Genomic DNA, 19,657 nt, shown 5'->3' with positions numbered 1-19,657 from the left:
TTATGATGGAGTAATATCAGACCTCTCATCTTACTTGAGGCTGATGCATGAGACCACGTCAGTCAGGTCGTGTGTCAGGATCATATGATGGACCTGAGGTCATGTAGCAAGCACATCTTGGGGATCTGATGAGAACAGAGCCATGGCATAGCCACATAGCATCAAACAGGATCACTTTTTCTGCAGCAAAATGCCGTGAGGTCTCTGCCATTTCAGGACGAGGAAAGATTTTGCAGCTTGTTGCTGGACCTTGACAACAAGGCTCAGCGACAGGAAAACGTGAGGTCCTGAAGACGGGAGTATGTCCTGGTGCTGAAGAGAAGACCGACGGAATGGAAAAGGGTAAAGTTTCTAAACACAGAGAATGAAATTCAGCTTGTTCTATTGCACAGTGCTGAGAATCACACTTAACTACACTTTTGTGCAGCTTATCAAAAAATCAGACTAAGCAATAGCAGCCACTTTATTCCCAGTTGTAATTCTGGGATAATCAGACTGTCTGCATTGACAGTTCAAAGCACATAAATACTGGGTGGTTTGACTCTCATGCACACACACTAACTGGAAGAAACAAAATACTGATGCAGTTGTAAATTTTAAAACCCATGTCATAGCAATTTCACCTACTTACACAATTGCCAGATCAAAAACTCCAATCAATTATTTTTGCTTAAAAAAAAGCATTAGACAATCACAATTTAAGCTACAGCTTTTGATGGCACAGGTCTTTTCTAACAGTATTCTTGAGACAGCTGAGATGATAAAGGGTTACATAGGGAAAAGGCTTCGGCAAAACCTTAGAGGCACATGAGGAAATGGTTCTCCATGGAGAAACAAATTCCAGGGGGTTAGCTTAAGTAGGGAAAAGTTGAAAAATATCTTTCATGTGGTCTTTGTGTAAAGTAATGAAAGTGAAGTCATCCTTTCTAGGCAAAGATTTCTCGGTGTGTTACTGTAGCTACTTTTGATCAAGGCACCTGAGGTTATCAATTGAGTATTCCTGATGCATACACATAAGAGAAATTGTTCTAAATATGAAAGTTGTATTTTTTTAAGTTTTCCATGGGGTCTTTCCTTTTTTCTCTCTCTATTGTTATTCAGCTGCATTCATCATCCACTAGATACTCATCTACTGTCTGGAAGCATGCTTATGTTTTTTTGGTTGATCTGGTTTTTTGTTTGTGGTTTGTTGGGGTTTTTTTTCTCAACGTGAGTAAATGCTCCTGTGAGCATTTCTTTTAGAGAAGAAACAGGTAATAGGTTCAGGCACATCTTTGTATATAAACAGGATTGGTTAAATGTACAAGTCATACACTGGGAGATAATTTCTCTGTAGACAGACATCTATATGCATTTCTACCATAATTTTACCAAAACGTTCTCTGAGCTTTTCTTCAGTAGAGATTTATAAGGACTCCTCTCATGATACCTATAATTTCCTTCTCTTTCTGTGTGTTTTGCTTTGGTGTTTCTGCTCTTTCTCTTCCACATACCCCAGCTGCAATCGGACCAGTCCTTCGTGTCTGCAGCCGGCAGTGGAACTAGTTGCTCACATAATTCAACCTCACAAGCAGCTTGTGTTTTAGATGGCAATTTCATGGCTAAGCAAGCTGGTGCAGGAGCTATCCTCTCATTTTGGCTGAATGGAGAACAGCTGTCATGCCCTTTTGTGTCAATGAGCTTCTTCAACAAACGGCAGATGAGCTTGACCCATTATTTTTTTGATGAAATACAGCAAGCTGCTCCCAAAGGTTGGGACTGCAGGACAGACAGGATACCTCACAGGTGTGTACAGTGGAAGCAACAAGCAGCTTGTTGGTATTTAGAGCTGCAATAAATAGGTGCGGTTCTAGATCTGCAGTTATCTTTTGTCAGCAGCAGTATAAAATTAGCCATTCTGTCTGTGCTTCGTAACTTATCCCTGGCTGCCAGTTCACACCAAGGTGTTGCCTTCACCTCTAAAGACAGAGGTGGTATTTGGTTATTGTCTACCCTTCCAGACAATTACAATGATGACTGATGATGCAGCCGTAATGAGATACAATACCAATACTTACTGGTATACTGGCCTATTATTGTACATATAAAAGTTCATATCAATATATATTCAGTTTGAAGTTGTGTCTTCTGATTTCCAACACTTTAGCTGTGTAAGCAGCCAGAATAACAGATGGACAAAGGAAAACAAATAGACCAACCCTGTATCTTTTCCCCTTTTTATTGAAGAGTGTGACATGTCAGCTGTGTGAGACTGACTGACTTACTGCAAATTCATTAAATGTAAATTTCTGGCAGATACTCCTCAGATGCTTCCCTAGCTTTTGCATTTCAAACATGCAGAGTCAACATAAGCTGCCCTTAGTTGCCAGCAACGGTGCGTGTTCGTTTCCTGCTCTCCCGCAGTATTTTCTGTGCTGCTTGGTATTTCCAAATTTTGAGTATCTCTGACATCCAAGAATATTAAATTAGTCTTGTACATACTGCCACCTGCTGTGATTAACCAAAACTAGACCAAAAATACTCCATTTAAGTAGATTTCAGCTTTTTATCAAGTATCGAGGGGGCCAACATTTGCATTCAGGCATGCTTACCCTAAACTGAAAACTTCTGATGGCTTCAGGCAACACATACATGCCATATGTAACTACTAAAGAACTTTTTTATTTAATTACTTCCTTGCGAAGTCATATCTTGATGCAAAGTGCGCGTAAACCATCCTTCTGGTTCTGTACGGGTGAGTCCACTTTGAACAAGCGCCCATCTGTGCACATTAACGTACGTACATACAAACACACACACAAATGCACAGGTGATGTGGCGTAGGGAAGGAGGGGACAGCGTCTGCCCTCGGGTGACTTCCCTTTCACCGACAGCCCCGCCGAGAGCAGAATTTGGCCCCGACGCCCTTGTCATCAAAACTCAGACCCGTGTTCAGGACAGCGTTTCGATTTGCGCACTCCAGCTGGGGCGGCCACGCTGTACGAATCCTTTCATTAGCAGCACAATCACTTTTTTTATTTCCCCACGAAGTAGTCACGAGTGCTGCAAGTACATTCTGATAATTCGTCCTGCTGGAGGGCTTTCAGCACAGGCCTCGCCTTCACGCCCGCGTACGCGCTTCAGCGGAGGCAGCCCAAGGAAGGACGCTCCTGCTACCTGCGTTATCCTTTTGCGCGCGGAAGCTGCGGTTTAAAAATAATAGGTGATAGCGGAAGCTGGTACGTTACTAACTAAGCTTTTAAATCTCAACCAGCCAGCTTGTCTCTCTATTTCAGGTGCAAGGAGATTTAAGTGGAAGACCCTTGCTGGGAGCGGGATTGTTCCACGCTTGGGAAAACCCCGCCTTTTAAAAGCGACCACCTCCACCGGGTGCCCGAAGGCGGCGGGAGGGCAAATCCCGTCTCAAGCGCCTGACGGAACGCTTCTGGAGGTGGGAGCGGCTCCGGGGCGGGCTGAACCACAGCCCCGCGGGGACGCGCCGGGTGCCGCAGTCCGCCACCGCCGCTCCGTCCCCGGCGAGGCCGGGGGCCGAGCTCCGGCTCCCCCCGCCGGGCCGGGGGAACCCCCTCAGCCGCCGGGGCTCCTCCTCCTCCTCCTCCTCCTGCTCCGCCGCCGCGGCTGCGCGCTGGGGAGCCGGGCGGTTCGCTGCGCTGAGCGGGGCGGCCGCGCCTATGGTGGGCGCCGGGCTGCTCGCCCGCGCCTTGGGCCGCCCCCGCGGCTGGGCGGGCGGCGCGTCCCGCCTGCGGGCAGCTCTGGGGCTGCCGCCGGGGCCGGCCCGGCCGGCGGGGCCGCCGTGCGCCCGCGGGCTGCGCCGGGCGGGTAAGAGCCGGGGCTCGGCGCCGGTCGGGCCCTGCCCGGTTTTAGGCCCCGCCGGGCCCGCGCCATGACGGGCCTGGCCGTGAGGGCCCGCGGGCGGGGACCGCCCGGCCGGGGACGGGGAGAGCGGAGCGGCGGAACCCGCGCTCGGCGCCGCCTCGGCCTGCTGCCCGCGGTGTGCGGGTCGGAGAGGGGCCTTCTCCTCGCCCGTGCCGCTTCGTTTCCGTGCCGGCCCCTTCTGTAGATGGCTGATAGCGGGGCACCGCGTAGTTGAAGGCGGAGTGCAGCCTGCTGGGAGTAAAAATGCCTTGTCTTTCTTCAGGTAAACTTTACCGGTGTGCCGCGACAGAGGCCTCCCAAGCCACCCTCGCTAGCGTGTCTCCTGTTTTTGCAGTGGTGAGTATGTGCAGGCCTTTCCAGCAACGAGGGCAGCCTGCGCTAGACAGCGGTGCTCTTCCTTTTTTGGTTTTTTTTTTTTCTTAAAGCATCGTAAGAGCAGATGGATTCGTCTCTCCAAGAACATCCCTAGTTCTAAATCACTGGTTTAAGGTATTCTGACTTGAGGACCGGTTATGGTACGCAGAATTCATCAGGATGTTTTTCTAAGATCCAGCACCTGCTGGAAGTTCTCTTGATTTAATTGTGAAGGCCAGTGAACTCTTAGAAGTGCTGCAGTCAGAAGGTTTCTTGTTAAGCTTGTCAGGGCTTGCTGATGCCTTTTAGAAATATTATTCCTGTGTCTTGGTAGCTGCGATTCCAACGAAATGTAAGATTTTGGGAAAAACAAGCTCTGTGTATAGTCTTTTTTAAAATGAGTCTGGAAGCCATTTGCAAACGGCTTGATTGACATTATTAGTGCATGTGAGGGAAGGTGAGGTCTCTGTGCTGAGAACGAAAAGCAGTCATTCTGCAACAACGTGTGTGCAGCTAGGCCCTTGTGGCCATGTAACCCCTGTTGCAGCTCTGCTGGAATGTATGCTTAGGTATGTTTAATTCACGGAAAGATATTTTTAAAGCCAATAGTACGGAATTAAGCTACATAGTTCATGAGCAAAACAGCAAACTTTCTGATGAAACCAGACCTTGCAGTTTTTCCAATAAAATAATTTTATTGGGAGATACAAGTGTTAAGTGAATAATCTGAATGACAAGTGCTAAGACAAGAAGGATTTAGATGCAGGTTACTAGCTGAACAGCATGTTAATGCAATACTTGACATGGGCACAAGGACTAACTACCCAATTTCTGGTACTCTTTAAATTTTATTTGTACATTTTTTCAGATTGCTCCAGAGGAAATAGCAAAATTTGTAGTCCAAAATGTAAGATGCCCTGCTGATTTCTTCTCCCTGGTATCCAGGGATAGGACGCATGGGAATGGTTCAAAGCTGTGCCAGGGGAGGCTTAGGCTGGACATTCAGAAGCATTTCTTTACCGAGAGGGTGCTCAAACCATGGAACAGGCTTGCTAGAGAGGTGGGCGATGCCCCATGCTGGACAGTGTTGAAGAGGCATTTGGACAATGCCCTTAATAACATGCTTCAGCTTTTGGTAAGCCCTGAAGTGGTCAGGCAGTGGGACTCAATGGTCATTGTAGGTCCCTTCCAACTGAAATGTTCTGTTCTATTCTGTTCTGTTCTATTCTATGTCTGATCCTCTGTAAATCACCTCCTTCCCAAGGTTTACATAGGAACACGGTCGTGCAGATGACACTGGTTTTGTTTGGTGTCTATACAAACACAGTGAAATATATGGCAATTTGGTGCAATGTTTTTCTTAATTGGGATTAACTGTGAAGAGAGGGCATAAAGAGTTGCTTTGTCTTCATAATGTATTTTCCATTTGACTTCTAGGCAAGTACCAACAATTTTAGAAATTGATTTCTTGTTTTATAGTAGTTCTGTGAAATAAATATATTTTTTTTTCCACTCCTTTAGATGAAGCTTGACAAAGAGGGAAATACCACCTATTTTGGTGAGTTTCCATTTTAGTTTTGTTCGTATGTTGCGTGCTTGTTTGTCTTTTTTTCTTGTCCAATACAGAAAAGCCCAACTGGCAATCTACACGGGGTAGAAAATTATATTTGGGATACTTCACTGTGTTTATTCGGGATGTTGCAACGTTTCCTCTGTTTTTCTGCCTCCTATGGGTCTTCATATCATCTTTATCGTTACAATTTTTGTGTATTTTAAAGTAGTATTTTGAAAGTAACTTATACCACAGGAAGGTCATTTTTACTTTGTCTTTTCCCTTTTCGACCAGTATGCTACTTACCCTGCCTTGTATTTCCCTTCCTGTAGGACTACATGTGCTTTCTCAAATGAGTCACTTGGTTTCTGACATGAAATTAATTGTCATGGCCAACTTTTTCACTTATATCTAGAATTTTTCTCTTTCCACTCAAGGTACAGTCTTCTAAATTTCGCAAAAAATAAATTACATTGAGGAATCAATGGGAGGAAAACTGTTTTAAAGATAGCGCAGCTTTTTTTGTTTGTTTTGCGGGACATAGTAACATGCCAAAATGTAATTTGAGAACGTGTATGCTTGTCTCCTAAATGTCTGAATCTAAAAATATTTTTATAATAGAAAAGAAGAAAACAGAATTGTACCAGGAATTGGGTCTTCAAGCTCGAGATCTAAGATTTCAACACCTAATGAGCATTGCAACTAGGAACAACAGGATCATCATGAGAATGGAGGTAATGGTTTCCCTATAGCTGAGTGTAAACTTGAACTGTGTCTTATCCTTGCACTTTCTTGCACGGTTCTTTTAATACCAGCTTTCTATGACATCTAATTCAGCAGTAAATGTATCTTTGGAGCTCTACCTAGCAATCAAGAGGTACGGGTTTACCAACAGTATGTATTAATGACCATTTTCCCAGTTGAGCACAGGAGAAACATTACTGACACCGTTACAGAAGTAAAGGCTTACGAGGAGCCTCTTCTCAGTCATACCACCACTAGCACCGTGCTGCGTCTGAACCATGGGGTTCACTAGTTTGCAGCTAGCATGAGATTCTGTTATTTTCCTACCTGAAAAGACATTTGAAGAGTGGCTTTATCAAAGCCTAAATTATCAAATGCCCTACAGAGTTACAAGAAATCTTCATAGAGTTTTTATTCAGACTCCTACATGTACTGTCTTTTTCAGTTCTTGAAGGCTGTCATAACACCAGAGTTTCTTCTGATACTAGATTATCGTAATTTAAATCTGGAACACTGGCTCTTCAATGAACTAGCATCTCAGCTGGCTGGGGAAGGTCAACTAGTTACATATTCCCTGCCCTTTGAATTCCGAGCCATAGAAGCAATCCTGCAGTACCGGGTGAGCTATCTCATTTTTATTTAAATTGTTTTGGAAGTTGTTGCTTCACAGAAAGGACAGTATGATTTTATTCTTGTGTTAATATTTATACACGCACATTTGTATACGTATTCTGTGCTTATTGGAGGAGCTCTTTTTTTCGTTTTGGCTTTCATTGCTTTAGTTCTTATGGTCTTGTGTGTATGTGTGTTCCCATTCCCTTCCCAAGAAAGTGCTGCTTGGATGCGATGGCTTCACCATCATTTGGACAATTAAAAAACAAGTCAGAGTACCTTTCTAGAGACATGCTGTAGCTGAAATGGAACTCGCACAAAAGCGCTGAGGTTTTTGGCCTCTTGAGCAGGAGTCAGATAATGATTTCTAGCTATCCTTAAAAATCTTGCTAATGCTAGCTTGCTAATGCTAATATGACATTTCTAGACAAAGAGTGGTTTAGCTTTATCAGCCTTATTAGTGTGGTTGTCACCGGGTTTCAATTCAGTGCAAATCACTTTTATAAAATACTGTATTTTGCACTGCCTTTATCTTGTAAGTGATATCCCTGTAGCAAGTATTTCCAAGGCATTGGAAAGCAGATTGCATTAACTGCCTATTACTGTGAATTCTGTGTGCAGAGACAGAAGTCAGTTGCCCAAGTCATTCTAAAGGGATTGCTTTAATTCTTATGAAGGATCATGTTGTTATCTAGATCAGCAAACTGCAGGGGAGACTTAACACTTTGCAGCCTCAGATCCTTGAGACACTGGAAGCTCTAGTGGACCCCAAGCTTTTGTCTGTGGATAGGAGTAAACTACACATTCTCCTGCAAAATGGCAAGAGGTAAATAAGAGTAAGCCGTCAAGAGACTAGAAGATGACCATAGAAAATTGTGCAATGAAATGTTAAAAAAAAAAAAAACAACGGTATCTAATATTAATTTCCTAGAATGCTGGGTTGTGCATCTTACTTGTAAATGTAAAATTTGGTATATGAAATACCTAGTGATACGGGGAAAAACAGAAAAAGGGAAATGTATTCTGAGTTGTCAGAAATACAGTCGAGCTTCTTAAATAGCATCTGACAGAACAAAATAATACCTAAGAGAACAAAATAACATCATGAAAATGTTCCCCATAATGTAAAACAAGATTAGCCTTTGGATCTATGCTTTAAGGTTACTGGTACTAATACGTGGGTAACTTCATGTATTAGGCTCTCTGATATGGCAAATATGCACTCGCTACATGCTCACAGAGTGCTGTTTTTTTCTGACTTGCAAATATATCCAGAAAACACATCTGAATCCCTTTTAGTGTGTGTCTGTAGCTCGCTGGTCCCCAGGGAGATCACTGCCACTGCTAAGTGTGTGGCCTGTAGAGAATTTTTTGAAGGAGTCGTAGAACCTGGCAAGGAAGTCTTCCCTGGCCACTCTGTCTGGTGAGGGTGCTGGCTGGCAAACTTATTTAGAGATTACCTTTGTGCACTGGTGCCAGTGGGGATTACTTGACCTTTTGCCTGTTCTTTCTTCAGCTTGTCAGAACTGGAAACAGATCTTAAAGTTTTCAAAGAAACAATTCTGGAGATCTTAGATGAAGAAGAATTAATAGAAGAGCTCTGTCTGTCTAAATGGACTGATCCACAAGTATTGTATGTATGTTTTGAAACCACATGCTTTTTTAATAGTGTGTTTTTTCTGAGGAGAACTTGAATACTAAACTGGGTGTTTCCTGCCAAAAAAAAACAGAAAGAAAAAGACCACCTAATTTTTTAAAGCACTAATGCTTGCTGCTTTAGAAATCATTGTATGTGCCATTTTGGAGAGGGACTCCATTAGCACTAGTCACACTAAGCAGTTTCAAATACTTTTTGGCATAACAGGCCCGCTCATCTAGTATGTAATGGGATGGGAACAGGATTGCAGGAGAAGAAAAAGCCAATGTTATTGGGAGAATTTTCCTCATTTTCACCAAAAGAACCAAAGAGGCAGGTTTTAAAGCTTGTCTTGAATAGGTCAGACACCACACTTGCTTTGTTAGAACTGTTCTGAACACCTTGCTTCTAGCTTTTTGCTCAGCAGCAGAACCTGAAGGAAAGAGGCCCTGGAGCAATCTGGTTGTGCACCTGAAGAGCAGCATTTCAGGAAAAATGTACATCCAGAAATAGTCCTATTGCACTCTCAAATTCTGGTGAAAGATGGCACGCAGCAGCAGCAGCAGCATTGATTGCTTTAACAAAAACTAAAAAGCAAAAATATAATGTATATGAGATCCCAGTATGTTCTGGGCTGAACTGTATTTAAATCTTGGGTATACAAACATGTTTTATGTTTAAGCAGATAACAGAAACTACCTTTCAGGGTCCTTTGCAAAGTTGCTGAATAATGCTTTTGCCTAACCACGTTGCATGTGGATATTAATACGATTCACACAGTAGCATGGATTTGAGATCAGGAGATAGTTTCTTGCCCTGCAGAACTTAGTCTAAATGTGCAGCAGAAACTCAGTATTCCAGAAGTGGGACGCGGTTTGCATTTCTAATGCATCTGCTGGAGCAGTATCGGGAGGGCTCTGAATTCCAGGCTGCTCCTGAGCCAGCAGCTGGTCTTCACCCTGGTTTTGCTCACAACCTTTCTTTGGACTTAGCACAAGCTGCTGGCAAATCTCTTCTTGCCTCATGGTGGACAATGTGTAGGGAACATCTAGGAAAGGTACCAAGGTCAGCTTACACTCTCATGTCAGGAGAAACCTGAAGTCATCCCTTCTTTCAGAAGGGTAGGAGAGGTGGTGGGAGGTTGGGTAAAGAGTGCTAGAGCCATGCTGCAGGATGCAGTGAGGCAGTCCGTGCACGAGGCACACCAGGAAACGCTAGCCACGACAGCAGGCAGGCTGGCAGTGTGGGGAACAGCTCTTTCGGCTCTAGGATCGATGCAGGTGATGTGTGGTATTTGATCGACTCAAGAAGCCTGAGAAGGTGTGGAGGAACCCAGTTAGGCATATAGGTACCATCAGAGGTCATTTGCAGCAGGAATGGTGAGCCGAGTGCAGAAGGACGAGGCAGACATCATATCTTTGTGCGAAGGGATGGCAGACTCTCGAAGACTCGTGAGACAAATGGAGGCTAGTTAATGAAAGCAAATCAGGTGGCAGTTATTTTCAAGTCTGTACGCCTGTCGTTTCCCTTTGTATATCCACAGAGGAGCCGATGTAAAGATACTCATCAAATAAGACCTTGAGCTGAATCCATAATGCAGCAGATAGTGCTCTAAGGCTTTCAAGCCTGCAACTCCTCATCTGCACGCAGTAAAAACCTCAAGGTCTGAAGGGCTTTAAAAACAGCCTAGTTAACTCAAAGTTTCTGCCCCATAAGAGAGAAACTAGCGGCTCTGTTAAAGGTCCTCAGGGAGCTTACATGGGTTGATTCTTAAGATGTATCACTTATTTTCTTGCAAAACCGTTTCAGAGAGGTTCCTTTAACAGTCAGCGATGCCAGGAGGAGATTCTTTGAAAAGTTTAGTCTCTCTAGAGAAATCAGGTCATACCACAAAAGAAAAAATGATGGAAGAATCTTCCTGGCTTTGCTGCTAGTTTCCAAGCTCTTGTGGATCTTGGGTGCCTCAGGTTTCATCTACACAGTGAACAATCCAGTACACCATCAGAAACACACATACCTGTTTCAGAGAATGCTGCTGTGCCAGCAGTCAGACCATGAAGTAAGATGAAGACAGACTTCACTTAGGAGAGCAGCATCTTCCATTTGATGCTCACTCTTTGGCTGCTTCATGGTCCCAAAACGTTTTGAAGTAATTACTGTGTATAGCTGAAACACCTTACAACTGAACTATTTTAATATACACCTAAAACGTCTCCCTCACTGTGTAATTGTTTGTGTATTGACTTTTGGTTATGTTTTATTCTTGGGAGTTTTTGACTGCACTGTTACCAGCTTCCACCACTTGAGGGCAGCAAGAAATTAAGCATCTCCTTTCAAAATTGTCAGCACTGTATAATAACTTTTATAGTAATATAAACTTTATAAATAATATAAAATTTATGTAACTTTATAAATTTTTAATATCTGAAAAAGTAAGATTTGTGGTGTTGTGCATGCCTTGAGCACATCAAATGCTAACTGCTCTACTCAAAATAATTGACGGCCTATGCTGATCAGCTGATAGATATAGAAATACACCTTTTATTTTAAGCTGTTGGTATTGTTCGAAGTTCCTCACTGAAAAGATTAGATTTTGAGATCTAGTGTCTAACAGCACTCTTGTTGGCTGTTCCCCACAACTCTTATGTGCCTTGTCTTAACACATCAACAATACACTTCTATACAACATGTAGCTAACTGGAAAAACACAAATTGTTGCTCACAGTGAGGAGAGTACATCTGGGATTGACCATGCAGAGGAAATGGAGCTGCTGCTGGAGAACTATTACAGACAAGCAGAAGATCTTGCAAATGAAGCTCGTGAACTCAGAGTATTGATTGACGACTCAGAAAGCATAATCTTTATCAACCTGGACAGGTTAGCTATCCTATCTGTTGGGCTGCCAAAAGCTGAGCAGAATTTAATGCTGCCTAGTCTTTCTCAAATCTGCCTACAAGGAAGGTTGGGGACTTCCATCTTTGTGAGGGTTTGAATGGACTTTGCAGTCACAGCACAAGAAGCTGCATTGCGCTTTTCTTGTCAGTGAACCGAATAAAGTAAAGCAACAAGACAACCTAATTAGTATATGTAAAAACCTCTCTAGCTAGGCATCAGTTTTCCCTAGCAGGAGAAACCAGGCTTTTCCTAGATCCTTCTGGGGAGCTACTCACTAAAGGAAAGGTCTGCAAATTTAGGGGCAAAATAAAATTCTCAGGAAAGTTTACTCTTAATTCAGCAAAACTGAATTATTTAAGAGTCTGGCTAGACTACTCGGGTGTTCAGTGCAAGTTGCATTATCACTCTATGGAGTGATAGAAGGATGATTAACTCTGGAGCGAGTACTTTCTCTGTATGCTACAGTTTTCACTACTAGTTAGCTTTCTTACTGAAAAATAATTGTAGCTTGCATTTGCAAGCATGTGCTACTCTGTCTTTGAGGTCAGTGTTTAATATTGTTTCCCCTGTTTACTGGGGAGTTATCTGTAGAAGCAATTGGTGGATGCTGCATCAGGAAACCACAGAAATCCTTTTGGGGAAGACCTGAATATGGAATTCTCCAAAACAGGCTAAAGTTTATAGTCTGCAGCATTTACTGACTCTTTGTAAGTATATTCATTTGTAAGGTAACAGTAAATTTTTGTTTCTTGTGAATACGGACATATAAATTCCAGCCAGTTAGTGGTGAGAGAACACAAATTTCCGTGGAATTTACTGTTACTTTGTGTATATACACCTCTAAGAAGCGAGCGATGCTGGAAAGTCTGATGATGATTAAGCAGAACCTGCTACCTTAGAGGTATCCTGATGCAGCAATTTCAAAACGATAGCCTCTTTACACTGTTGTTCATTTCTATGTTCATGTTCATATTGTTCATGAGCTTTGTCACTGGGTTGCCTAATTCCAGCATGACTTCCTCTCTTTTACTATTTGGTTTTAGTGCATGCTGTATGGAATTTGAGAATTTAGGCAGCAAATCAATTTTTGGGTTCCCCTTACAGATGTTTCTCCCTTCTTTAGCCACCGTAATGTGATGATGAGACTGAACTTGCAGCTGACTATGGGGACTTTCTCTCTGTCTCTCTTTGGACTCATAGGTGTTGCATTTGGTATGAACTTGGAGTCATCCCTTGAAGAGGTAAGGAACGAGTGCTGCTTTTATCAGTGACAAAACATGGGTCCTACTCTTACAGTGCATTTTATATTCAGTACAACTTCATTTTTCCCATAGGTGAAGCTCCAGATTTACATTAGCGTGTGAACATAATTTAGTCCAGTGATTCATGTGTTCATGCAGTTACTTTTCTGTAAGCAAATTACCGTATGGCTAACTGCACAGTATTGCAGCCTTTTTTCTATGTAATGTCCATGGAAAAGAAACAGGAAGACAAATTTATGGTTGTATAAGGACTGACTGTAAAGCAGTATTAAGGTTTCTTTAATGATCTTCTGTTCTTCTGAAAAGATGAGCTTTGTCTTCCAGATACAAGGGTATCTGGCAAGCAGCCAGGGCATTTCCAGCACACCAGAGGAAATACTCTACTGTCAATTACATGTTTATACCTAGACTGGGGCAGTGTGTGTGTGTACAAATTTACAATTGCACCAGCTGTCTTTAAAACAAACAAACAAAAAACCAACAAAGCAAAGACTTCTCCCTTTCCAAATCCATTAAGTAGAAGGGCTGAATTTTCAAACTTCCCAATGAAGGAAGGAAAACTGCATGGGACAGTAACAGAATACACTAGGGCGATTCCTAAATAAAATGGTTTTCTATGAAACAGCCTTTTTCCCAAGGTGGGGCTTGGTTGTTGATGGTAGAGAGTTTACCACTTCCTCCCATAAAGGAGGAGAACACTGCTGGAGAGTGAGAGATTATCTTTGGATAATCCCTTTTCTGAAGAGAGAGTTGCCTGACTAATGGGAATGTTCTGTCGGTAGGACCCCAGAATATTTTGGCTGGTGACAGGGATTATGTTTCTGGGAAGTGGTCTGATATGGCGGCGCTTGCTTTCCTTCCTTGGGCGGCACCTAGAACCTCCACTACCTCCGCACGTACGTATGGCTGGCAAGGGTTTCTGCTTCAGACTCTGCATGTACAGTCCGCTTCTGAAGCGGGAAATAAGCTGTTGTAGAGGTGTGGGCCACAGAGCACAGGGGAATTCAGCTCGGTGTCTGCTCCTTGAGAAAGGAAAAGGTTCTCCCTAGCTGGACTGAATGAGGTGGGAAGCCCCAGCACTGGCAGAGATACACTTGAGCAGTAAGATACCGCTCACTGTTGCCAGAAGTGAAGCTGCAGGCTGTTCTTTGAGACATACTGTATTTACTTTCACCTGGCAGCCCAAGAGAAGCTGAGGCTAGTGATAGAAGCAGCCCTAATTTGCCTTCTCAGCTGCTGCAGCAGTCTGTTCATAGTGAGGGTCGTAACGCCTGCTGCCGTCCTCCTCCCACCCACATACTAACTCTGGATCTGTAGTCCCTGTCTTGTAAAAGAGAAGGTAAAGATAAAAGGACGATGAGGACAGGTACTGGCTATAACATCTCTCTGGAGAACAATGCCATGGTTGTGATGTGCTGACTCCCAATCTGAAGTTTGTAATAGCTCCTCGTGTGCACACCAGCTATCTTTGCCATTGATGCTGATGGCATCAGAAAGTCCTATTGTACTAAGCTGCATGAAGAGTTCCGAGGAGACCATCTTCAGATTAGCAAGATTTTGTGTGGGTCATTTTCCCTGTTGACGACGCTTCCCTGGCAAAGCTTGTAGGACTGTATTGTCTCCCTCTATTTTGCACTCCAGTACTTGTAACAGGGAGGTAGCAGTGGATTCAAAAGTTAAGTTGCCACAAGTGACGAAAGAAAGTCAGACCCAGATAAACTCCCCTTCTTCCCTCCCTTCCCTTGCCATTACGAGGCAGATGGAAGGATTGGGGAGGGATAAGCCAGAGTCTGTTCTGAAAATAAGAGGAGAAAACTCAGGGTTCAGGCCTCTGTGAAGCTTTATTTCCTTCTGCTGCATATAGAGCAGCTTCTAATGTAATGACAGGCTATTTTGTATCTTGCCTAGGTTCCTGCAGTTTTGAAAAAATCCCAACCAGCAGCTGGAAGAGTGGAGATAAAGAACAACCTTAAAGCAGAAACATTTGGGCTGAGCAGAAGCACATTAACAAACCACTAGGAACAGCAGGAATGAAGAGACTCTTACTGTTACAGGGTGCACTTTGGACACTTTCCTTGCATTTGTTCTTCCTTACTGAAAACTGCAAGAATTTCTAAACTTGCTTATTTAATATATATTTTGTGCCAAAAACCTATAGTGAGATTTTAGTGCTCACACACAAAAGGAGAGAAACACAAGGGAAAACAGTGACGTGCTTTCCAGAGTAGTCTCACCTCCATCCCACGTATGTTCCATTAGTTTTCGGTATCACATACATGTACGTATTTTTCGGGCATTCTCATTTTAAGTGTTTCTGTCAAATACTTCTTTGCGTAATGGCCTTTCTTAAAGAGAACAGTATTTTCAGCTTAAAGGGTGACAGCAGTCAACATTCATCAATAATTCTGCTTCTGAGCTGCACATTTAGGAATCTGACTTCAAATGTCAAAGAAAAATCCACCCCAAAGTGGCCTTTTTAATGGATTTTTTTAAGGGCCTATTTAATTGCAGAGAACAGATTTTCCAAAGCAAAAGCATACCTGCGTCTCTTCTGAAGCATCCATCACCTCTAAACTGGCAGTAACCAGAAATCATAGTTTCCCTTATTTTACATGAGCAGTAACAGGCTTTGAAATGTAGCTGCTTATCTTGGGTATTCCTTAACAATTAATTTAGGCCCAAAATGTTTGCGGTTTTAGTAACAGGGAAAGCAGACCTATTGGCAGTGCACAGTTGTGCTTGCCATCTGCCACTCTTTGAACACGCATTGGTACAGCTGCAGTTTAACAACTCTTCATGTTGTCATAAGGCCTGATTCAAATGCTGGTAAAAATCAACAGACCAGTTGTTGGTTTCCCTTAAGCTGGGCTCTGCTTTCTCTCTTTTCACTCCAAGACGACAAGACAAAGCATGGACTAGCCTGCACCACAGTTAAGTAGCTGGGTTAGTAAAGGGTGTGGAAGCCTGATGTCCTGTGATGGACTGAAGGAGGGAGGAAAAATTCTTCTGCCTGCTATTTATGTTTTTTCTTAGGACTTGTCTCTGAACTCTGAGGGTGTAGTTCTCCACTGGTTTCTCTTGGTCTCTAGAGGGAGCATGAATCCTTCTAAATCAGGTCACACACTGTCTATTTCTTGTTTGGGGTTTTTTAACTTCTCTGTAACATACAGTGAGTAGCTCCTTAGGTGCCACCAGGTAAATCACTGTACTAGCAGGTGTTGAAAAGACATTAACTGTAGCTGTGAACATTTTTACTCAGGACTAACAAGTCAAAAGTGGAAATAAAAAGGTACATAAATTAAAATTATGCAGGCCTGTGATCCTAATTTGGTTAAAATCAGTTGTATGTAGTTATTTTCAAACAGTTGTTCTGTATGTGACTTCATATATAAAAGGCATGAGAAGGTGAGAAAATTAACGGGGTTTGTAATGTTCTTGAGTTTTTTAGCTGTATTTTTTTTCAGCCTTTTTGCTTAGGAGGTAGATATGTAAAAAACCTCTAAACTGAGCAATCTAATGGAAAAAACAATGGCTCACATACCTTGGCTGATAAACCCCAGAAAAGCCCAGTGCGTGAAGGGATATAGATGCTGATGTTTTCAACCAAGCTGTAGTTGCATTAGGCCAGGACTGAAATGTGTTGGTGCAGCTGTTTGGAAAGCTTTCACGTAAGCTTTCCAAGCTCTGTCTTTTGTGCAGAGAGGCTTCTGTGAACTGTGTTGATTCCTCCTGTACATAACTGACTTAAAGCACAATAAAAGCACTGAAAGACACATCTTTTACAAGAGTGCCTTTCTCTCTACAGACATCCACAAATGTTTCATGGTTTTCTTACAATCCAAGTAATCAAAATGCATTCATGTGTGGTAAAATTACTCTGAGATCGTACATAGAAAAAACCAAAGCCAGTGGAGGCTGTATGTTCCATAGAAAAAACCAAAGCCAGTGGAGGCTGTATGTTCAGAATGGAATTGCTACAGAACATACTGGTTTCATCAATTTTCATTTAAAAAGGAAAGCTCTTTTTATTCTGCCTTCATAAATACATTACTCATTTTGCCTTACACCACAGTTAACAGATCCGTAAGGTAAGTACTGTGCACCCAGTTTCATCCAGTTACTTCTTTCATAAAGTTCAGATTTAAAACTTTTTTTAAGCAACCTCCCTGAGAGAGACAATTCCTAAGAAGGTAAGTTGAGGCGTGTCATTGGAGTGTGACCTTTAGAATTCTGTGCTATTCCACTGACTTGTGTTAGTTAAAGTGAAAATAATGCTTTATGTTTGTGAAGGAGGCAAGAGAGAGAAAATACATAGACGTGTCTACGGACTAGTGATGGTAATAATAGCATCACATCTTGCTGCTCAAGTTGTTTAATAGATAATTGATGCACACTGTTAAACCTGCATCATACAAAGTTATGTTAATTAGTTGAAGACAATACTGTTAACAATAAAAGCTGTTAATAATTCTAAGCTACCATGGTCATGGAATTTTACATGAAAACACAAAGAAAGGATGTCAGAGTAGTCTCAACCACATGTGCAAAAGCAAAAGTATTTCCTAAAACTTAATCAGTCTTGCTTGCACTTTTCTCCCTGGGAGATCCCAGCTGTTCCACACCCCAAATGTGGGCCTTGAGACTTGCTAGAGACAGAGGCAGCCCTTTGGATTGGCACCCACGTTTGGCTTAGAGCTGCCCTTCCTCCATGCTTATTATTTTGACAGCAACTTTTGATATCTTAGAATCCCTGTCTGTATCACAGTATACAAGGAATTGTAAGTGATGCGCTATTCTTTCCTGGTTTTGTCAAGAAAATACTAAGATCTGACCAGTAAAGAAGGTGACCACTGAACATTCCTTATATAGCCAAATACTACTACCAAAATCTAGCTTTCTGCTCATTTCAGCCTCTAAAAGCTTTTCAGACCAGCTTGCTTGTTCTAGGTTAAGTGATGCTACTGCTCACAACAGAATTAATTTGTGCTTTTACATGACTGACATAGCTTTGGTTGGTTTGGAAGTCAAACCAGCATGAATGCTCATATTCCCCTTCACTTAAAACTGTGTAGAACCCTATTGAGCTAATCTGGGACATCTCAATCAAAAGTTTGCTGTCATGTGGTCCGTTGGTTTGTATGGGTTAAGGAAAGTATCACAGATACTACAGAGGGTCTTCACTAAAAGACCAGCTGTGCTCTGGTCTTAAAGGCTACCGTGAACTTTCAGAGCGAGTAGACGAAAAGCCTTCCACCAAGTCGAGCTTTCGCCGAACTCCTCTCTGCTGCCACTACAACTTCTTTCTGCAGAGACACAGAACAAGGGTTAGCAAAATGCAACTGCAGGTGCACGATTGCCTTAAGCTTCCTTAACAGAAATGAGATTTTGTCCATACCATTAGTGTCGTACAGAAACGCGATGAGGAGAAATGAGAGAGCAACCCACCTCATCAGAATAGCGCTTAACAAAATGATTTGGCAAACAGACTTTATTTCATTTGGGGAACTGGAAGAAGCTGGGAGCAGTCAAATCTCTTGCCAATGTAAACTGTTTCTCAGGGGTAAGATCAATACGGATGAAGCTGGAGAGTAGACTGGATTGGTGCCATAGCAAAGGAACACACCTCCTTGGAGAATGGCCTCACTTGCACTCATCCAGAAACCATCAGCAATGCCTGTGTTTCAGGTGTTGGATTCTGCACCCTAACCTAGTTCAGAAGCATTTGTATTTCCAGCTGTTTCTCCACTGCATGTTTTAACAGCAAGAAGTCAAACCTCCTCAGCCTAGTACTGAGGCTTTCTCAGTACTCACACAGAGAACCTCAGTTCTCACACAGGTTATGTCAGAGTAAGCAGAACATTGGAATCCCTTGAGCTGAACAAGCACTAAGTAACCTTCAAGCTGGAAAAAAGGTTCCTCAGTGCATCACGCAAACATAGGGATTGACTTTGGGTAAAAATAACTGGCATCTGAGGGAAACAAAGAGAAACGGGTACACAAACACATCCAAAATCATTCCAGTAACAACTGGGCCTCTATGCTTGGAAATACTTGATATATGAACAGTGTTCACTGCAAGTGATAGCTAGGACAACAAGCCTGTAAATATTAAATGAGAGGGGTGGTTCGGTGTCTGGTTTACTCCATAGCTGAGCATCCACTTTGCATACAGGTTGGCATGAACCATAAAGCTAGTTGGCACCTACACTTGATTTACCACGCAACCTTTCAGCAAACTCCTCAAGAGTTTAGATTTCAGGCTGGTTTAAAGTGATCTCTTTCAATTCAGGTGTCAGGTGCCAAAATTTTGGCCACTCCGTAGTTCATCCACATATAAAATGGTTTTAATTAACAGTTCGGAGAGTGACTTAAGTGAAAATTAACTATGTAAAGCACTTAAGACTTCTGCAAATGAGTAAGATACGTATGTGAAGTGTTGGCTAGTATATGCAAGTGAGGTAGAAAGATGTTATGGAGCAACTGACAACAGTAATTTTTCTCACCTTTCTTTCAGATTTCACAGTGATAATGGAACTCCCAAATCTTGATAGTTCCTGTAAAATAGTATTGCTTATTATAATGCTGTTAGTATTTTTAAAATGGGACTTTTTAGTTTCTTTCAGCAGTTTGTTTTCTGCATACTTACCTCAGGAGAAATCAGGACATACTGTGCCTGAAGAAGAAAAAAAAAAGAGATAACAAAAAGTTAGTGGAGAAAACCACAC

The 19,657-nt window shown here is 42.5% G+C and overlaps 2 protein-coding genes across 4 annotated transcripts in view; one reads left to right on the top strand and one right to left on the bottom strand.

Moving 5' to 3' along the window:
• Positions 1–3,639: 3,639 nt before the first annotated feature.
• On the top strand, positions 3,640–17,406 carry MRS2 (magnesium transporter MRS2). The gene is made up of 12 exons (XM_052803856.1): positions 3,640–3,819; positions 4,139–4,212; positions 5,752–5,788; positions 6,404–6,516; positions 6,972–7,145; positions 7,834–7,964; positions 8,655–8,771; positions 11,500–11,652; positions 12,794–12,911; positions 13,715–13,828; positions 14,841–16,840; positions 16,879–17,406. Exons 1-11 carry the CDS (start codon positions 3,672–3,674, stop codon positions 14,949–14,951), a joined length of 1,290 nt encoding a protein of 429 aa, XP_052659816.1. The 5' UTR covers positions 3,640–3,671; the 3' UTR covers positions 14,952–16,840; positions 16,879–17,406.
• Positions 17,289–19,657, bottom strand: part of GPLD1 (glycosylphosphatidylinositol specific phospholipase D1) — a 24,693-nt gene continuing 22,324 nt past the window's right edge. For all 3 annotated transcript variants that reach the window (XM_052803540.1, XM_052803729.1, XM_052803637.1), the window contains 3 exons: positions 19,579–19,605; positions 19,436–19,486; positions 17,289–18,235 (listed from right to left, as the gene is read on the bottom strand). In XM_052803540.1, coding sequence (XP_052659500.1) covers positions 18,158–18,235; positions 19,436–19,486; positions 19,579–19,605 — 156 coding nt within the window. In that variant the 3' untranslated portion in view covers positions 17,289–18,157. The remainder of the gene's footprint in view (positions 18,236–19,435; positions 19,487–19,578; positions 19,606–19,657) is intronic.

The sequence above is a fragment of the Harpia harpyja genome, chromosome 1, assembly GCF_026419915.1.
Source record: "Harpia harpyja isolate bHarHar1 chromosome 1, bHarHar1 primary haplotype, whole genome shotgun sequence".
NCBI lineage: Eukaryota > Metazoa > Chordata > Aves > Accipitriformes > Accipitridae > Harpia > Harpia harpyja.
The sequence above is the reverse complement of the archived record's forward strand: the minus strand, read 5'-3'. Positions and strand labels throughout refer to the sequence as shown.

Excerpts from the sequence above, each read along its gene's own strand:
- MRS2 (XM_052803856.1), top strand. The coding sequence starts at position 3,672 with ATGGTGGGCGCCGGGCTGCTCGCCCGCGCCTTGGGCCGCCCCCGCGGC. Across the intron at positions 4,213-5,751 it reads TGTCTCCTGTTTTTGCAGTG|ATGAAGCTTGACAAAGAGGG; the intron begins GTGAGTATGTGC and ends CCACTCCTTTAG. Across the intron at positions 12,912-13,714 it reads TGGAGTCATCCCTTGAAGAG|GACCCCAGAATATTTTGGCT; the intron begins GTAAGGAACGAG and ends TTCTGTCGGTAG.